The sequence below is a fragment of the Panthera onca genome, chromosome B2 (assembly GCF_046562875.1).
Source record: "Panthera onca isolate mPanOnc1 chromosome B2, mPanOnc1 haplotype 2, whole genome shotgun sequence".
Lineage (NCBI taxonomy): Eukaryota > Metazoa > Chordata > Mammalia > Carnivora > Felidae > Panthera > Panthera onca.
In genome coordinates, this window is record NC_138343.1 from 117,148,503 (window position 1) to 117,168,286 (window position 19,784).

The 19,784-nt window shown below is 41.0% G+C and overlaps 1 protein-coding gene across 2 annotated transcripts in view; it reads left to right on the top strand.

The window, feature by feature from the left end:
• TMEM200A (transmembrane protein 200A) overlaps nt 1–18,507 on the top strand; it is a 73,551-nt gene extending 55,044 nt beyond the window's left edge. Inside the window, exon 4 of one of the 2 annotated variants that reach the window (XM_060616635.3) lies at nt 14,895–18,507. In XM_060616635.3, the coding sequence (XP_060472618.1) occupies nt 14,911–16,386 (1,476 nt within the window). In that variant the 5' untranslated portion in view covers nt 14,895–14,910 and the 3' untranslated portion in view covers nt 16,387–18,507. The remainder of the gene's footprint in view (nt 1–14,894) is intronic. The other variant, XM_060616634.3, reaches the window with a different exon arrangement.
• The last annotated feature ends 1,277 nt before the right edge of the window (nt 18,508–19,784 follow it).

The following is a 19,784-nucleotide window of genomic DNA, read 5'->3' on the forward strand; positions in this document are numbered from 1 at the left end:
TGTCCACCTGCTTCTAGGCTGTCAGCCTGATAAAACGCGCAGGCGATGTCAGATTCACTTCGGAGCTCTGGCACATAGTCGGTGTTCAACAGATACGTACTGAGTGCCGAAATAAATGTTAGACATCACAGGCATGGATCCCTCAGATAAAAGAGCACAGAAGGTTGAAATTATTGTAAGTGGTGATCTGAATTAAAAGCAGTCCAAGCAGTGCTAAATAGAGATGAGTGAGATTCTCTGCTTTCCAAAGGGAACTAGAAATCTGAATAAATTACCAACATCGTTCTGGAAGGATTAGGAATGTTATTTGATTTATTTAATTACTTGACTTCATTATCTTATATGGATTTAGGAAGAAGGAAGACTTCTCTTCATCATTCAAAAAGTAATAAAAAAAAATAACGCAGACGCCCTATAAATAAATGCTTCAAAACAAAGGATTTTGAAGCATGAACCAGCTCAGCAGTTACTTCAATCCTCTACATAATTTTCCTTCTGAGGATCCGCCAGTTTGGAAGGAATGAAGAGGCTACAGGAGTTGTATAGTCAGAACTCGAGTTGGCAGACCTGTAAAACCGTTATTTCTACGTAACGTGTGTATCTTCTTGGACTCTGAGCTCATCGGTAGGAGGGGATGTTGATAATTACTTTTCGGAGTTGTGAAGATTCAATGAGCCAGCATATGAATAAACCAACACATTTTTGATTCATCTCCAAAAGGCTACAGGTAAAATCCGTGGGTTAGCGTGGAACCACAGCAAATCTAAAAAATACTTAGAATATTAAAGCAGTTATTATGTTTGTGGGTTGGATATCATTGAGGATCAAAAATGTAAACAAATGCTAAGTATGTGTTTAGAAAGCACACACATCAGAAACGCATCGCTGTAACCCTATTAGTATTTGACTTTGGTGAAAAAACATCAGGACTGAAGGCATGTTTTAAAACTCAGATTTCAGTCATGTGAATTTATAGGACGGCTCAACCTTGGCATGAACTCATCTTAAATAAGCCCCAGGGATGTTAATGCCTGAAGAAAAGGTCCACATAAATATGCCTGCTTGATGTTCAGATGAAGCAGGGAAAAGGCGTGCACGGGGTAACCCTTGAGTGCAAGAAACCATCTCCTTCCCACGACCCCGCCCCACTCCTCACTCCTGCCACAAGGCCCGGCTGGAACAGGGACGACGAGGACGATACTGGGTCTCTGTAGACACAGGGCTGTGCTGCACGTAAAGCGATGAAACAGGGCCAGTGGAGGGGGCCGCACAGATCTAATTTCAGGGCCTGAAAATTAAATAAATTTCAGTCTTGCTCCATCATCTGTGTGAGGAGACGAATGTAAATCAGGTTAAGTGGAAGAACCCTTTCCGGAGCCCCAGCCCCGGTTCCCCTCGTAAGGAAGGCTGAAGAACTCTGTCCAGCCTCTGTGGCTGCATGCGTTATGAGAATAATAATTCTGAAGTCGCAGGCTAATCTCAGACAGAAGCCCACTTCCACAAGTGAATCAAAGTCATCGGGTTAGAATAACTGAAGATCGTCAGTGAGGACTGAGTTTTGGGGAAAGAATAATGCCATAGCCCCTCTGACCAGCAGGGAGCCATGTGAGTAAGTCAGGATGACCCAGGCACAGGCGAGCCAGTCACCCAGATAAAGGATTTGCTTGACAATGCAGCGCGTTGTTCTTGAGCATATCCTAGACTGTAAGTTTCTTAAAGACAGATTCAAGTTCTTAATTCATCTTTGCACCCCATAAATGTAGATGTTGCGCTTTGTTTTCTCGGCATGTAGCACGAGTAAATCTTTTATTCCTGAATTTCTGATTCAGTCTCTTTAGTGATTTTAGCCATTTTCTGTTTTCTCTAGTTTTGCGTTTTTGCCTCAAAGGCAAAATTACACCTTCTTTAAATGTTTATTTTTTAGAGAGAGACAGAGAGAGAGAGACAGAGAGAGAACATGAGTGGGGGAGGGGCAGAGACAAAGGGGGACGGGGGATTCTAAAGCGGGCTCTGCGCTGACAGCAGCGAGCCTGACACAGGTTCAGACTCATGAACCGTGAGATCATGACTTGAGCCGAAATCGGATGCTCAATGGACTGAGCCACCCAGATGCCCCTACACCTGTTTTTAAATGAGCAAGCCGCCACATTACCCAAATGTGTACTGGGTTGCTCTGCCTTCTATTCTTATTTTTTAAGCTGTAGCGTCCTTTTGTTGTTGTTGTTCTGTAATTAGAGTTCCAAAATGGAGATGAAATAAAAGCAATACATGCTTCTTGCAAAAGAGTGAATAATTTGGTTATACATAAAGTGAGCGTTCCCACTTGTTACGCATAAGAACTGTGAACAGTCCTGTTGCCTTCCGCGTCCCTTCAGTGCATATCCAAACACACATTCTGTATGTTTGACATAAACTCGATCTTAGTCTCTATTTCCTTTCTAAAAATCTCAAAAATCTGATGTGGTTATTTTTCCTTATTGGCACATACTCATTATTCTAAATACCTGTGTACTATTCTGTCATACAGATGCAGCCTAGCTGACTTAGCCAATCTTCTCCCGATGAACTTTTAAGTTTTTTCCAGGTTGTTGCCATGACTATCACTCTGGATGCACACGTCGTGGATACTTGTACAAGTCTTTCTAAAGGATGCAGTCATAGAAGTGAAATGGTGCAGGGAGGCGAGGGCAAGGGGAATGGACACTTAAACTTTCGAAAGTCACTCCCAAACTAAGCACAGAAAAGGACCCATTTGTCCTCTCAGTGACAGCTCGTTAGGGTTTATTTTCTTACACCTCACCAGTGATGGGCATAATCAATCCCTCTGTTTATTTTTTGTCAATTAGTAAATGAAGTTCTGTCTTTGCTTTTGAAATTGCTTTAGTCTGCATTTCTCTCTTTGCCGTAGAGCTGCTCTTTTCCTTTGCTAACCGGGCATTTGTACTTTTTCTTCTGTGACTTGACTATGAATGTCTTTTGTCCATTTTTTTCCTGGATTGCCATCTCTCGCAGGAAATCACCAGTGAAGCAAACCATTATAACAGATATTTGAAGCTAAAAATATCTCAGGGATGATCCCCAAATACCCTACCCTTCTAGAAAGCGGTGGTGTGCATGTATGGTGCTTTTAGAAACATGGTTTCATCTTTTGTTGTTGTTAGGTTAAGCCTCCTCTGAAATCATTTTTACTGCTCAGCACTCTTTCCAGTTTCTTTTTTTCTATTCCTGAAATCGTATGCAGTTTATCCTTCTCCTCAAGTCTCCCCTCTCAGCTAATATATTTAGTCAGGATTTGTAGATGATTCAATAATCCCAGCAATCCTAGAAAGACAATTCCTGACCTTATAATAATTATTTTTTAACAGAAGAGATGGACAGAAGTAAGGATTTTTAAGAAAATATATAGAACTGACTCATGGTTTCAGATAGTTAACACTGCATTAATAATCCAGAATTTTCTGCCCCAGGACATGTTTCTCCTCTTCCTCCACTGCATCCACCTTTCCTTCTTCCTTCTTTTCTACCCTTCCCCCTTCCCCTCCTCTTTCCTTTGACTTCCTCCATGCCCCTATCCAGCAGCAGTTCTGACACAATTAATTTTGTCACTGGAATGCTAGGTAGAAACTCTAAACAAAACCATCACTGACTGGTACTTCTTCAGTGGTGAACAGTAGGCGTTCCCATTAAATCCAGGGGCCAGGCAAGGATGGCCACACCTCTCTGTTGTTTACTTGTTTGCCTTTGCTCTAGAGACAGTACAGACAGTAGTAGACGGTACAGTTATAAAAGAGCAATTTTAGGGGCATCTGGATGGCTCAGTTGGTTAAGCATCTGACTCTTGATTTTGGCTCAGGTCATGATCTCAGGGTCATGGGATTGAGCCGCATATTGGGCTCCTTGATGAACATGGAGCCTGCTTAAGATTCCCTCTCTCTTTCCCTCTGCCCTTCCCTTCCACATGCACATGTGCTCGCACTCTCTCTCTCCCCCTCAAATAAAAAACAGATAACCAAAGAAAATAGCAATCACAGGTTTAAAATTGGGAAAGAGGAGGGGCGCCTGGGTGGCTCAGTTGGTTAAGCGTCTGACTTCAGCTCAGGTCATGATCTCACACTCCATGAGTTCGAGCCCTGCGTCAGGCTCTGTGCTGACACCTCGGAGCCTGGAGCCTGCTTCGGATTCTGTGTCTCCCTCTCACTCTGCCTCTCCCCTGCTCATGCTCTGTCTCTCTCTCTCTCAAAAATAAATAAAAACATTACAAAAAATAAAAATAAATAAAATTGGGGAAAAGGAGGCAAAAATATTTTCTCTGGATGATGTAATTGTCCTTCTAAGGCACCTAAGAGAATGAACTAAAATATATATATATATATATATATATATATATATATATATATATATATATATTTAATCAGTGAACAAGTTCAGCAGGGCAGCTTAGTAAATTAATGCACAAAAATTAGTAGACTTCCTACATCCAAACGGCAACCACTTGAAGATAGAAATAATAGTGACAGAAAACATACCGATACACAACAGAAACCCAGTGACAAAATACCCAAGACACAAAAAGTAACAAGAAATGAGAAAGATGTATGTTTTTTAAAAAAACTATGACATAAAAGAAAACATTTAAATAAAATGCTGCTGTGGTATAATAGTGTCAGTTCTCCCTGTATTTATTTAGAGATCTAGCACGCTCTCAATAAAAGTGCCAGATTTTTAAAAATCAAATTCTGAAGTTCATAGGAATGTAAAATGTGTAAGAATAGACAAGGAACTTGAATGAGAATAAGATAATCTTATCAGGTATCCAAATATGTATTACAACGTGAATAGTAATCAAATCAATTTGGATAAGGCAGATTAATAGAGTAATGAAACAGGATGGTCAGTCTTAATATTGATCCAAATGCATATGGGATTTGGTTTTTGTACAACTATAAGAAATTAGTATGCAATGAAAGTAGCATTTCAAAGCAAGGGAGGGAAGATTTATTACCTGTAAACAAGTCAGATCCCTACCTGTATTCTTACACACACACACACACACAAATCCAGATTCGGGAGGAAATTAAAATGTAAGAGAATTAGAACATAAAAGAACATAAAAGAAGAAAACATGGGAGATTTTTTGTAATGTTTATTTATTTATTGTGAGAAAGAGAGAAAGCACACACGAGCACAAGTTGGGGGGGCGGCGGACAGAGAGCTAGGGAGAGAGAGAATCTCAAGAAGGCTCCACGCTGTCAGGGCAGAACCCGGTGTGGGGCTTGAACTCACAGACCTCAAGATTAGGACCCGAGCTGAGATCAAGAGTCAGCTGCCTAACCGACTGAGCCACCCAAGTGCCCCTAAAACATGGGAGAATTTTTAACATGATCTTCCATTGAAGATCTTTCTAATGATTCTATGAAGCCATCAATCAACATGCTGATAAGGCTGACAACATACAATTGAGTATTCTGTTTGATAAAAGATACAATAAAAAAAGTAAAAATATAAGCTAAATGTGTTTGCCAGGCATATCACTACCAGAGAGCTGATTTCTTCAATATATAAAGAGTTCATATAAATCAATTCTAGGAAACCAAATGAGAAAACATTCTTCCTACTTCTCCAACAGTCTGCTGACCTCTGGGAAGGGGAAACTAGGGAAGCCAGAGACTTCCTCTTCATTTTGCACTGCTGGGTTTTTACCTTAAGTACAAGCAACTACCAAATAGAGGGAGAGGTGGGGGAAGAGGACAGACTGACTAACAAACGCTTTCTTTAAATTGGAAGTCTAATACATTCATTCTTTGTGACTGGTGAGGAGTTTGGTCTTGCCCTGCCTCATGAGGCTGCCTTTCACACCTCTTCCTACCTTGCCTAAAGGGCAGTCCTCCTCAGGTTTCACTTACAGGCAAAAAAGAAATTCTCTAGTGGGAATGATGTGGTTTGAATTATTTCCTAATATTTTTCTAGGGTTTTAAAAATACTTCGTGGCGGCCTTGAGCTACCATGTGATGACACAGCTCTGTTTCGCTCTGGTGAGAAATGGTTGCTAATATGCAGTAGAGAAGAAAGTAAGAAGTTTGGCATCCTTAACAGTTCTGGCCCAGCTGTGTTACATAGAAAACTGGTGGACTTACATGAGATATTGTTAGAAAGCCAAACAAGAGAATTGAAACTTACTACCATGCTCCAGCTTTCCTTCCTATAGGAATGTCAACAGTGTGTTTGGGACTTTCCAGGCATTTAAAATCGCTGGAAAGGTTATTAATACTTGCTGGAGTCTCACTTTCCAATGTTGTCTCCAAACACATGGCCACCGTACCTCTAAGTGAAGTTACCATGTATGTTCTTCTGCAGAAGAGAAATCTGTATACACAGTCCAACTTAAATGTTGGTTTTAAATGTTTTTCGCTCTCGATCCACAAATATCTCAACTAATTTCCTGCATTTTAGTAAATCTGTGACTCATTTAACAATAGCTCCTGGACATCAGTTTCAAGTCGACTTCCTACTTGGAACTTCAGTGAACAGGGAGTGTGACAGTCATTGGAAAAGCTTGTCCAGGTTTGAAGAATTAGGGTACAAGGCGGGAAGCATATTTCTACTTTGGGGGAAATGGGCTTCTAGTTTCTTCTCTTCCTGTGGAAAATATCTCCCACTGGGTCTCAGCAGGGTTTTTTCTAAAAGCTCATTATGGATCTGTTATTTGGCCTCCTGAAGACTTTTGTGTTCTGTGAGCTTCATGGCTTTTTTTTAGTCCTCGCAGAGCAGTTGTTCCATGTCATTATCACACGGTTCATAAGAGATCTGGACCCATAGTTTACAGTTTATCAGGCTGGCGGGTTCTGAAGGCATCAGTAACAAAGAACACGTATAGATTTCCAAGTGCATTCTCTGTTCCTAGCATTTTCTGCCTGTGTAGGATGTACTTGACCATAAAATGGTATTTTGTATTGAATGACTTGGGTATCATTCTGCTAGTTATAAAAAATTCTGTATTTCCCTTTAGTTCTAGCATTCATGATGATGTAGAACCATACTGAATGTTAAGAAACCCTTCTCTCCAAGGCAGACCAGCAAAGGTCTTCATAGTGTACAAAATCATAGCTTATACCTCTTGCCACAAAATTAATATTTTGCAATTTTCACTTTATATCCCCCTAATGGCAAATTCTCTAGTCCCTGTATCCCCAAGCCCCAAATTGCTCTTCATTTTCAGGCCGTTTTATGCCCAAGGGTCCCAATGGAAACAGAATGGTGGTTGCAGAATTGATCCGATACTCATGCATTTGGTTCAACAGCATCATTAAGATAAGTGAAACCATCAGATGAACTGGTTTGGGCTTTCCTACTTTATTTTGTATTATTGCTGGGGTTTTTTGTGGTTTTTTTTTTTTTTTTTTGGTCCCAAGACAGGTCTCCAAATCTGAAGAAATAGAGTAAAAAAGAAAGGCATGCTTTATATTCTTCTATAACCCCCACCTGCCTCTCTCTCCTAGAAATGCAGCTCTTCTTTACAACTGCCAAATTATTAATGCTTCTGCCACTAAAATACGATCTGCATTCCGATAGGTTTAGACTCCACGACCCAGTACAAACTTGCAGCCATAATTTTCTCTCCGTGTACAGTAAGCCATCATTAATTATTTAACTTAATGTATTAAAGTATATTTTGGTTTGCCTAGTGGAGCGATGAAAGTGGTAATAGTACTGAGAATAAAGAGTTAATAACAACAGCTGTTGTTTATTCAGAATTTACTATAATCAACGCTACAGGAAATATTTTATAGATATTGCTTCATTTTATCCTTAAAATGACCTTATAGTGGACACAGCTAATGTCACTAACATGGACCTTCGTTCCCAGACACTGAGCTGTGCACCACATTCATTATTGTCTTTGTTCTGCAACAACCAGTGTTATCCTCATTTTACAGGTGAGGAAACTGAGGCTCCAGGACGTTGAGTCAGTTGCTCACTTGTAGCCATTAAGTGGTGTGGAGGAATTCAAGCCCTTCCCATCAGGTCTTCTGCCTCCAGTGCACCATATGCTATGTATTAAAGAAGGTTTTTGCCATTTTACAGATAGTGGAACTGAGATAAGAATTTAAAACAACTCGGGGCGCTTGGGTGGCTTAGCTGGTTAAGCGTCCAACTTCATCTCAATTCTTGATCTCGTGGTCCTTGAGTTCGAGCCCCATGTCAGGTGGGCTCTGTGCTGAGAGCTTGGAGCCTGGAGCCTGCTTCGGATTCTGTGTCTCCTTCTCTCTCTTTGCCCTCTCCTGCTCGCACTCTGTCTCTCTCTCTCTCTCAAAAATAAATAAACATAAAAGAAAAAAATTTTTAAAAAGAAGAATTTAAAACAACTTGTCTAAGGTTGCCTGGCTATCAGGTTTCTGTGATTCCAGTGTCCATGTGCAAAACCATCGTGCTACACATTAAAAAGTGATTTCTACTCTATTCTTATTTTTTAAACTTTAATATAATTGAACTATTAGTCACCCACAGGCATTGTCTCTTCCAACTCTGGTAAAGATATAGATTAAAAATCCTACTCTGAAAGTTTAAAATGTCTCTATTGGGAAGAAAGTCCTAAAACCGTTCTAGCTGAACAGAAAATATTTCCAATCTGTCACATTTGTGGATGCCACGTGGGATTTTTATATAATGTTTTTGTTTGGTCCTGAAGGCACAGATTAATTTTTGCTTTCTTTTGGCAGATAGCCTCAGATTCTGGTGAATTTTTAAACCTTGAGCTAAGAATAAAAATTCAAATATATAAGTAAGACAGTAGCAAATACATATGGGATGATAAGCACACTTCGGCTGAGCGGATGAAGAAAAACCATAGTGCACAGACTTTGTGAGAAACAAAAATGAATTAGAATCCATGTGCGTGGCAAACCTACCGATTCTGTTGCTTCTTGGGACCCTCCCCTGATCCCTCCAGCGAGTGGGAAAGAGCATTCCTCAGTATAACACCATCGTAACAATTAGTTCATTTCATTTTAGTTTTTTAAGCTTATTTATTTACTTTGAGAGAGAGAGGGAGGGAGAGAGAGAGAATGAAAGGGGAGGGGCAGAGAGAGGGAGACAGAGAATCCCAAGCAGGCTCCACACTGTCAGTGCCGAGCCCAGTGCAGGGCTCAAACTCAAGAACCGTGAGATTATGACTTGAGCCAAAATCAAGAGTTGGACACTTAACCGACTGAGCCACCCAGGTGCCCCTAGTTCAGTTCCTTTAAAATTATTATTATTATTTTTTAATGTTTATTTATTTTTGAGACAGAGAGAGACAGAGCATGAACGGGGGAGGGTCAGAGAGAGAGGGAGACACAGAATCTGAAACAGGCTCCAGGCTCTGAGCTGTCAGCACAGAGCCCGACGCGGGGCTCGAACTCACGGACCGCGAGATCATGACCTGAGCTGAAGTCAGACACTTAACCGACTGAGCCACCCAGGCGCCCCTAAAATTATTTTTTAATGTTTTATTTATTATTGAGAGACAGAGTGTGAGCAGAGGAGAGGCAGAGAGAGAGAGACATTAAGAATCCAAAGCAGGCCCCAGGGTCTGAGCTGTCAGCACACAGCCTGATACAAGGCTCGAACTCACAAGCCCTGAGATCATGACCTGAGCCAAAGTTGGACGCTCAACCAACTGAGCCACCCAGGCGCCCCACATTTCCTTTTAAATACATATTTGATGGCTCTCCGATTTCACTCCATACTCATTGAAATCAGGGACCAAATGTTACTGACTTGGTGTTCCTGGTCTCTGGCACATTTTAGTAATATGCAGACATTAATCAAGTGAGTTCATAGTCAACAGAGAAACTTGCTGAACGTTTATCACATTCCCGACACTCTGTGAGGCACTGGGATAGCGTGACATCAAAAGAAAGCGGAATATTTAACCAAGAATGGACATTGGACTGGGAGTCGGAGACCTTGAATTCCAATCCTATTCTTTTTTGCTAATTCATTGTTAGACTTTAGACAGCATTCCTGAAAGGACATCTGATTCAAAGACCTCTAAGGGGCACTTGGCTGGCTTAGTCAGTAGAGCATTCGACTCTTGAGTCTCAGGGTTGTGAGTTCAAGCCTGGGTGTGGAGACTAGTTAAAATAAAATTTAAAATTTAAAAAAAAACCCAAAACATCTAAAGGTCTTTCCAACTCTGCAAGAATACTTACTTATCATTGTCTCAGATGTATGTGTGTGCGTGCATCGGGAGCCATATCTTGGGTGTGGGAGGCTCACAGTGTGGTCGGAACAGTCGGTCCGTGTGGTCAGAAGAGGACATAAGAGTACAGGAAAATGCTTCCGTGAGGGTGTGAATCCTAAATGTGGATGAATGCCGTGGAGAGCGAATTCTACAATGTGCATAAGCTTGCGAAAGGGCACAGGACTGCAACAACAAGGCTTTTAAAGTGATTATCAGAGCAAGAATAGGAGAGCTTAAGCCTGACGATGAGACATGATGGTGTGGTGTTGATAGATGATGTGCAAAGTGGGAATCTGCTCAGTGAAGGAGAAAGAGCTTTTGGCTGAGGGGGTAGAATAAACATGGTCCAAAGGAAAGGTGAGCCCCAGGCAAGCAAGTAGACGAGAACAGAGTGCATGAGTGAGTGCCAGAGTCTACGTCTGCAGTGAGAAAGGGAGCCACTGAGACTGAATTCCTACTGTTTGATTTATGAGACCCACAATGATTGGGTAAGGCCCAGAGACAGCCTAGCAGGAACCTGGTTTGCACAGTGAGGAAGAAGGTGCGTTGTGCAAGTTACAGGCTGATAATAGCTATTTCTACCAACATTGTGGCTGATTTTCTGGATGCTGGGAACGGAAAACAGGCTGATTAATATGGAGCTAAAAGTTAACTTCAACTATTTCTTTTAATGTTTGGTTGTCCACAGATGATTATATCTGTCTTTCAGTTTGACTTCTGACAAAATCATGATGTCTTTTTGGAGAATATGGAAAGTGAGTGTGGCTGACCCTCTAGTTCGGTTTATTTATAACTAGTCAAAAGGCCTTCTCAAAATGATAGTTGCTGATTATTATATTTTTCAGGCCTGAACATATAGCAGGTATCAGTGTTTACTAATTACTGAGTATCTACACAGACTGACAGTGCCCCTCCTGGGAGGAGGACGCTATTGGAATACCACAGAGCTTTCTTCAAGTTCCAAAAGTTAGGTAAAGCTGTGGATCCAGAGAGACTGGGAGGCACAAACTCTGTGCCCAAGTGATCAGAATGAAATACAGCGTCGTAGTGAGATTTTTCACTTGGATCTTTGAGGAAGTAAGTCCCCGCCCTGGCCTGGGATGGTAGAGAACACACGCACAGTGGTCAAAGTGTGGGGTGGAGGGATGTGTGTGGCTTTTCAAAATAAATTAGAAAATAGACTTCAGCTGCTTTCACCCACACTGAACACTGTGGACCAAGTTGACATCGCAGTTTGCGGGTATGGAGGCCTGTGTGTTTTTCCCTCTAGGTTTACAGGTCCAAAGGCTTCTTTTTGCAAAATTGCCATTAGCATCATTATGCTGTTACCAGTATCCATCCCTCAGTACTGCTTCTGCCTGGAGACTAATTTTCCTAAGACTGTAACGACAGTGTTTGTGTCTTACTCCAGTCCTGTTGCCTATGAATGTAATATTGAAGCACTGGGGAATGACATTTGCTACCTTCCAAGACCTGGCCTTCCCCTTCCTCGCGAGCCTTACCTGGTTTCCTCCTTCAGTGGTGAGCTGTGTGCTTGGGACAAGCCTGGGCTCTGTTCTCCAGCCTTGTTTTCTCTTGATCTTACTTGAAATGCTGTTCATGTGACTTTTCACCGTAAAGAAAGTTAGCACGCTGTCACCTGCAGGAAGCCGCAGTAATGGTCCTCCGTGATAGAAATGTTCATTCTAGGGGTGTTATTTCTGTTTTATGGGGATAGACTAGCTCCTTCACTGGGATTTAAGCTCTTTGAAGCAGTGGCTATGTTTAAGCACCTCTGCTTTCCTGTTGGGTCACTTTGGGGCTCAGTTATCACAGAAGCTGGCTAACGGACTGCATCGGCACCCAACCTGAACTTCAGATCCTTGAAAGTCATGGCGCCCTTGTCTGTGCCTGGCCAGGGCAGCCTGGCTGAAGAAGCTGTGGGATCCTTTCATTTCCCCCCACCCTGTTCTTTATTTCTAAACTCCTCCCCGACCCTTTTCTCCTTCCATTTGCTGTAAGTTTTCACATGTAAACTGTGCTTGCTTTTTATTCCTGTCTAGTCTGACCTGCTTGCTTTCTCACAAAGCCCACTCACTGTCGCTCTTTTCTCCCTTCCTGTCCTCATCGATCTTTCTCAAATATGATTTTCTCTTCCAGCCTCCTCTCCTCTGTCAGCCTCAGGAATGGAGAGTGGCAATGCTCGCAGGCGTGTTTTAACAAATGGAGGTGGACGCTGACTCTGTATGGAACGGTCATTCGCGGTGGTGGCTTTCAAACCAGATGAAAGTCTTTGCCCTTGTTTTCATTCTCTTTAGAAGGATTTCCAACTAAATCCTTATCCTGCCACCTGGAAATAACTGAGTTAGATGGCTGCTATCTAATCAAAGTATTTTATTCAAACATTTGAAGCTGTTTGGGGATTAAGAAAACACAGGTCGACACTAAAGCTCCATGGTAGCCAGGGTTTGGGAGAAGTTCTGAACTGCAGTATGTATACTGTGATGAATTTCATAGACTTGCGCGATGGGTTACAGTATAGTCTGTTCTTTCAACATTGAACTATTTTAATCCTGGTTATAATTCCATTGAAGGCTGGCTTCCCTCACCAGCTTGTTCAGCTAGCTAAAAGTGTAGATATCATCCACAACCCTGGTTATTTAAACACAATTCAGACATCATAAATAGCGATTCCAAAGGGGAGCTTGGTTTCACAAGATGAGATTTGATGCGGTGAAGAAACTCTCTCAGAAATTTGCCAGAGACCTTGTGAGTCCTAAAATATCCTCTGTTTCCTACCAGATCTGGCAGCTTGGGAAATATTCTTACAAATAATGACAAATATTTCACCAACTCACAACATGTTGCTTTTTGTTTCGGTATTAATTTTGTTTGTTCATATTTTTAACTAGGAAAGTTAGTAGAGTAGTGTGATGGCCAGCCAGCAAATCTCAGGAAAAGAATTACTCTCTTATTGAAAATTTAAGCAAATGTTTCTTGAACACTGTCCATGTGCAAGTCATATTGAATGTTTTTGGTAATAGAATATGAATCGAACAGGATGTTTGACCACAAGTGAAAGAAGAGGGGCATTATAATATAGCAGTTGCTATAGAATACTTGCTAAAATGCTCTGAGAAATGGCTCGGGCGGGATTTGATGAGTCAGTCAGAGAGGGCTTCCTAAAGGAAGTGGGATGTGAACTTTGATGACTAGCCAGATTTAATACATGAAATGTGGCATGGAGGGTAAGGGGGACTCTAGATGAATGAAACATTATTCACAAAGTCTCAGAAATAGTATACTATCAATTACGGAGAATATTGTTCGTTTTTAGCTTTATGTAAATGAAAGGGGGCAGTTAGAGGTAAAGTTAAGTCCCGTAGGTCTGAAATCCCAGATTTAACTGGTAGGTGATGGGGAATGTTGTATCCATTATTTCACTCTTTAAACAACTTCAGAGCTGTGTTTGAGAATAATTAATCGGATAATTAACCTGTCCTCAGCATATAAGTTTGACTGTGGAGGAAGAGAAATTGGGAGTTTGGAAGGCCAGTGGGGAAGTTATGATAATGGTCTACTGAGAGTAACTTAGAGCTGACATGGGCTGGGAAGGGTAGGATTAAGTTGGAGGATAGAATTGAGAGACAGCAGGTTGTGAATATTTCTAGGATTTAGAACCCGATTGGAAGATGAGAGGAAGAAGGAAGGGAGGAGTTAAAGATGCTTATGAAGAGTAAAACCTGAGAAGTGACCCCATTAAGGAAGTCAGACAAGTCAAGCAACACTGGTGGAAGGGGAGTTAAGCTTCGCTAGCGATGCATGAATGTACATGAGTTCCCCAGTGGAGAGTCAGAGATGTGAAATGGGAACTCAGGCTACAGTCTGAAATACAGGCTCGGGATTCATTAGCACAGAGGTAATGGTGGCAGATGTAGGAGTGGATATGAATGCCATGGGAGGGTATAAAGAGAAGATGGCCAGAGATATGCTTCTCAGGGGAAGGTGGTCTACTTGTAGGTGAGGGAAGATGGCCAAATTGAAATAGTGAGCGAGGTCAGGGAAGAGCCAGACTTAGGATCATAAAAGACTGGATAAGAGAGAGTTTCAAGGAAGGAGGGGTCAGCAGTGTCTATGGAAACAGAGAAATAAGGAAGTTGAGAATGGAGAGGGAGAAATTAAATGTGGTAGTTAAGAGTTCATTGGTGACTTTCACAAGAGGAGATTTTAAACCGTGAGTTGCTGGAATGTATTTTCTTTGTGAGTCTAGGGTTTGATGGTTTGGGGCCTGTTAAGTGTTCTGAATTTTTCCATTTGTTTAAAATAACACAGATAATGAAAGATGGTGTGTGTGTGTGTGTGTGTGTGTATGAGAGAGAGAGAGAGAGAGAGAGAGAGAGAGAGAGAGTACTTTGTGACCAGGGGACTGTTTTATATAATAAGTGATAAAATTATCAAAGTAAAATATACTTTGAGCTCACATTTCATTAATAATAGAAACACTAATTCAGCCATAAAAGGAAATCTCCAGAATTTTACATTATCCAGTAAACAAAACTTCTCCCCAAACTATGTCAATTCAAAAGATGGCCCCTTTTCATCATGAAACAACAGCACAAATATCTAAACAATTGTTGAACTGACGAGCATGCCCCAGAACTATTGGATTATCATCTTTTTTCCTTCTTTTCAGAACAACAGACTGAGCTATGATAGCAACCGGTGGAGTGATAACTGGCCTGGCCGCCTTGAAAAGGCAAGACTCTGCCAGATCACAGCATCACGTCAACCTCAGCCCATCACCTACTGCCCAAGAGAAGAAACCAGTCAGGCGTCGGCCACAAGCCGATGTCGTAGTCGTTCGAGGCAAAATCCGGCTTTATTCCCCATCTGGTTTTTTTCTCATTCTGGGAGTGCTTATCTCCATTGTGGGAATCGCAATGGCGGTCCTCGGCTATTGGCCCCAGAAAGAACATTTTATTGATGCTGAGACGACACTGTCGACTAACGAAACTCAGGTCATTCGGAACCAAGGCGGCGTGGTGGTTCGCTTCTTTGAGCAACATTTGCATTCTGACAAAATGAAAATGCTCGGCCCTTTCACAATGGGGATTGGCATCTTCATTTTCATTTGTGCAAATGCCATTCTTCATGAGAACCGTGACAAAGAAACCAAAATCATACACATGAGGGATATCTACTCCACAGTCATCGACATCCACACGCTAAGAATCAAGGAGCAAAAGCATATGAATGGCATCTACACTGGTTTGATGGGAGAAACAGAAGTAAAACAGAATGGGAGCTCCTGTGCCTCGAGGCTGGCAGCAAATACCATTGCCCCTTTCTCAGGTTTTAGGAGCAGTTTTCGCATGGACAGCTCTGTCGAGGAGGATGAGCTGGCGCTAAACGAAAATAAGAGTTTGGGGCATCTTATGCCACCTTTGCTTGCTGACAGCTCTCTGTCTGTCTTTGGCCTCTACCCACCTCCTTCCAAAACCACTGATGATAAGACCAGCGGCCCTAAGAAATGTGAAACCAAATCAATTGTGTCATCGTCCATCAGCGCTTTTACATTGCCTGTGATCAAACTGAATAACTGTGTTATTGATGAGCCCAGTATAGATAACATCACCGAGGATGCTGAGAACCTCAAAAGTAGGTCAAGGAATTTGTCGATGGATTCCCTTGTGGTCCCTTTGCCCAACGCCAACGAGTCCTTCCAGCCAGTCAGCATGGTGCTCCCCAGGAATCATTCCATCGGGGAGTCTCTGTCGAGCCAGTACAAGTCCTCTGTGGCCCTTGGGCCTGGGGCTGGACAGCTCTTATCTCCTGGGGCTGCTAGAAGACAATTTGGGTCCAACACATCTTTACATTTGCTCTCGTCACATTCAAAATCCTTAGACTTAGACCGGGGTCCCTCCACCCTAACTGTCCAGGCAGAACAACGAAAACACCCAAGTTGGCCTCGGTTGGATCGGAGCAACAGCAAAGGATATATGAAACTAGAGAATAAAGAGGACCCGATGGAGAGGCTGCTTGTACCCCAAGCTGCAATCAAGAAAGACTTTACCAATAAGGAGAAGCTTCTTATGATTTCAAGGTCTCACAATAATTTGAGTTTTGAACATGATGAGTTTTTGAGTAACAACCTAAAGCGGGGAACTTCTGAAACGAGATTTTAATGTTCAGAAATATATCATTTTACAAGGCTACATATTTTAAAACAATTTTCACCAGTGTTTCCTTGTTAAAGTATTGGTTAAAAGCCCTTGTAATCAAATGATGTAGTGTAGTGTTAGACCTGGCTGTTTATACGGGAGATGGTTATATGTTTGGGTTACATATGATTGCAGCACTTTATATTATCACAAATGATTTTACATTTTCCATTCCTTTGAAAAGATTATCTCTTTTATTAATATGAATACAGAACACTTCCATCTGAATTAAAGCTCGCATTCTTTACTTTCAAGTTCTTTCATTGATGGTCATATACATAGAATGAAGTGTCCAGTTTGGAAGAGGTAAGGTACCAAAGTGTGGACTAGAAGTACCAAATTTAGGGCCAAGATTCAATATATACTTCTAAATGAGCATGAGTGCAAATCTTAGATGTGATTTTCTAAATAATTGCTTTTTTACAAAATTGGTTAAATTATCTAACAGGAAAAAGATCTGGTTTCTGGGCGAGCTAAATAATGTGAATTCGTGACATTGGTTTAGTTCTACTTGAGCTAATTGATAGGAATTGTTTAAGTTGGTTGTGATCAGTACCCTGAGCTCTAGGTAGGTAGTATTTTTTTTTTCAGCATTAGTTCTATTTTAGTGATATTTTATCAAGAAACCATGTATTCAAGCACCATGGCTGAGAATGCCAGGGATTTGTAGGGGTAAATATCAAAATGCTAATAGCTATAACTTTAGATATTCAGAATCAAAATTTCTTTGCAACTAACTTGAAAAAGGAATGAACCAATTAGTTTGTAGACATGCTATCTTGAAATAATTATATACATGAAGAAAATGTTGACTAATCAACAAAAATACACTATGGGTTAGTTAATGCTAACTAGTCTCAGTACCTTTCCCAGCCATCTCTTTTATTATCCAACATCCACTCATCCCCAAATCCTCACTTCCCCTCAATATTTTTTAGATCCTGTTATCTGGAAAATAATCAGCTAACCCTGACATTTCTTTTTTATCTTTGCCTCTCACTCGCTTGGTGATTCAAGAAACTTTAGTCCTTGACAAATTGCTTTGAAATTTACCTTGTGCAGGAAAGCCTTATGATGACCCCAAAGATTTTCTTATGATGTAAGGCCTTTTGGGGATTTTGGTTCTCAGTTACTGAAGATAATAAATATTAAAATGGATGTTTCCATTAGAAAATGTTTATGTTTTCCATTAAGGTAACATGTGACTTTAAGAACTGTTTAATGGAATACTCAGGAAATTTTACAGGTTTTTCCCAATGCCTAAATGTTTCTGAGCATCAGTATTGCAGCTGTTGTGGAAGCGGAGAAAGAGTATACATTTCTGTTCGTAGCTCCCCGTGATTCCAGCTTGTGTTGGCGTCACGGGCTTCCCTGATTTGAGTCCGTGTTAATTGTTAGAACACCAAGCCTGTGTATTGTAATAGAGTGGGCTCAATATTTTACTATCAAGCATTTAATAAATTTCTGTTCTTAATAGAAATTTGTGTTCTTCCTACATTTGCTATTGCTTTTTAAATAAAATGTACAATTCTGTTTAAAATACTGTTTTTTGAACTTTCAAAATATCTTCCACTGAAGGCACCTGATACTTTAGTATATGTATCGGGCTCTGTGGCTTTCTTATTTTGCTTCCATTAGACTAAAGTGCTAGTCTATCCACCTATTGAATTAGGCCATTTTCATATTTATTCTCTTCATGTGATGATTGATGTTTTGAGTCAACTTGACTATAGTGAGGGATGCCCAGATTTCTAGGTGCGTTTGTGAGGGTATTTTCAGGAATTCTCATTTCAATCGGTCAACTGAGGAAAGACCACCAGTGCAGGTGGACATTACCTACTCTGTTGAGGAATTGAATAAAACAAAAAGAGATAGAGCAAATATGTTCTCTGGGCTTGAGCTGGGACATCTGTCTTCTCCTGACCTCAGACATTGGCACTCCTGCTCCTTGGACCTTGGGACTTAGACGGAGGTTTATACCGTTGTCTCCTCTGGTTCTTAGGCCTTCAGTTTGGACTGGAACTACACCATCAGATCTCCTGGGCCTCTGTAGTTTGAAGATGGCAGATTGCGGGATTTCTTGGCCTCCACAATTATGTGAGCTTATGCTTCATAATAAACCTCCCTATATATATCTCTATCATCTATCTATCTATCTATCTATCAATCATCTATCTCCTATTGGTTCAGTTTCTCTGGAGAACCCTGACTAATATACTTGGGATCATTTTCACTTAAAATTTCAGGAAAATAACCAGAAATATAGCACCTAGCATATGTCAGTGATACTTCCAGGTTTGAAAACTGGCTCTAAACACCCCTGAGGTGACAAATGACTAAAGCCATGTAATTTGCTCAGTTCCCCCCTGAAAGAGCTGTAGCAATTAGAAGAAGATTAAACGGCATGGGTCTTGGAGAATCCAAATAAAGGAATTGGGGCTCAAAGCAATGATTCCTGCTCAAACCTTCTCTCCATCAAACACCCTGAGTAGTTTATTTCCCAAACAAATCAACTTTATTAAATGATTAACTTTACCTTAAATTAATCGGACACATGTTGCTACTTAAAGCCTCGGATGAATATGAGACCGTGGATGTGACCATATTGACTTGATACAATTCTACCCAAAAGCACTTGGAATTTTAGTTAGAGTGCATTTTATACATTTCCTTTAGGCTTTTGTAAATATTGAAAATTACTTAGGAACTCCCATTTCTTCCTCTGGGAAACTTCAGGTATCTGGCTCTGGGCTAACTGCCTCTAGCCCAAAGAGTTTCTAAGACCTGTGGCCTATCTGAGATGTATTGGTTTGCTCAGGCTGCCATCACAGAGTACCACAAATTGGATGACTTAAACAATAGAAATTTATTTTCTATTGGAGGCTAGATCTGGAGGCTACAAGTCCAAGATCAAGCAAGGTGTTTGGTTTCTCTTGAGGCCTATCTCCTTGGTTTATAGGAGGCCATCTTTTCACTATGGCCTCCCATGACCTTTCCTTTGCATGCACATCTCTGTGTCTCTTTTCTTATAAGCATCAGTCATATTGGAATAGGGCTTTATCCTATGGGCCTTATTTTCACTTCAATGACCTTTTTGAAGGTTCTACCTACCTCCAAATATGATTCCATTCTGAAGTACGAGGGGTTAGGATTTCAACATATGAATTTGGAGGGGAACACAAATGCCAAAGGGTGTCCCTTTGAGAAGTAGGGGAGCTGAGTGAATATTCTTACCCTAGAGTAGGTTAGGAAAACACAGTATGCCCCCAATGGCTTTACCACCCCAGCTGTGTAGTGTTGAGTAAATCAATCTCTCAATTTCGCTGAATTCAATTTTAATTAACTTCTTATTTCAAGCCTTA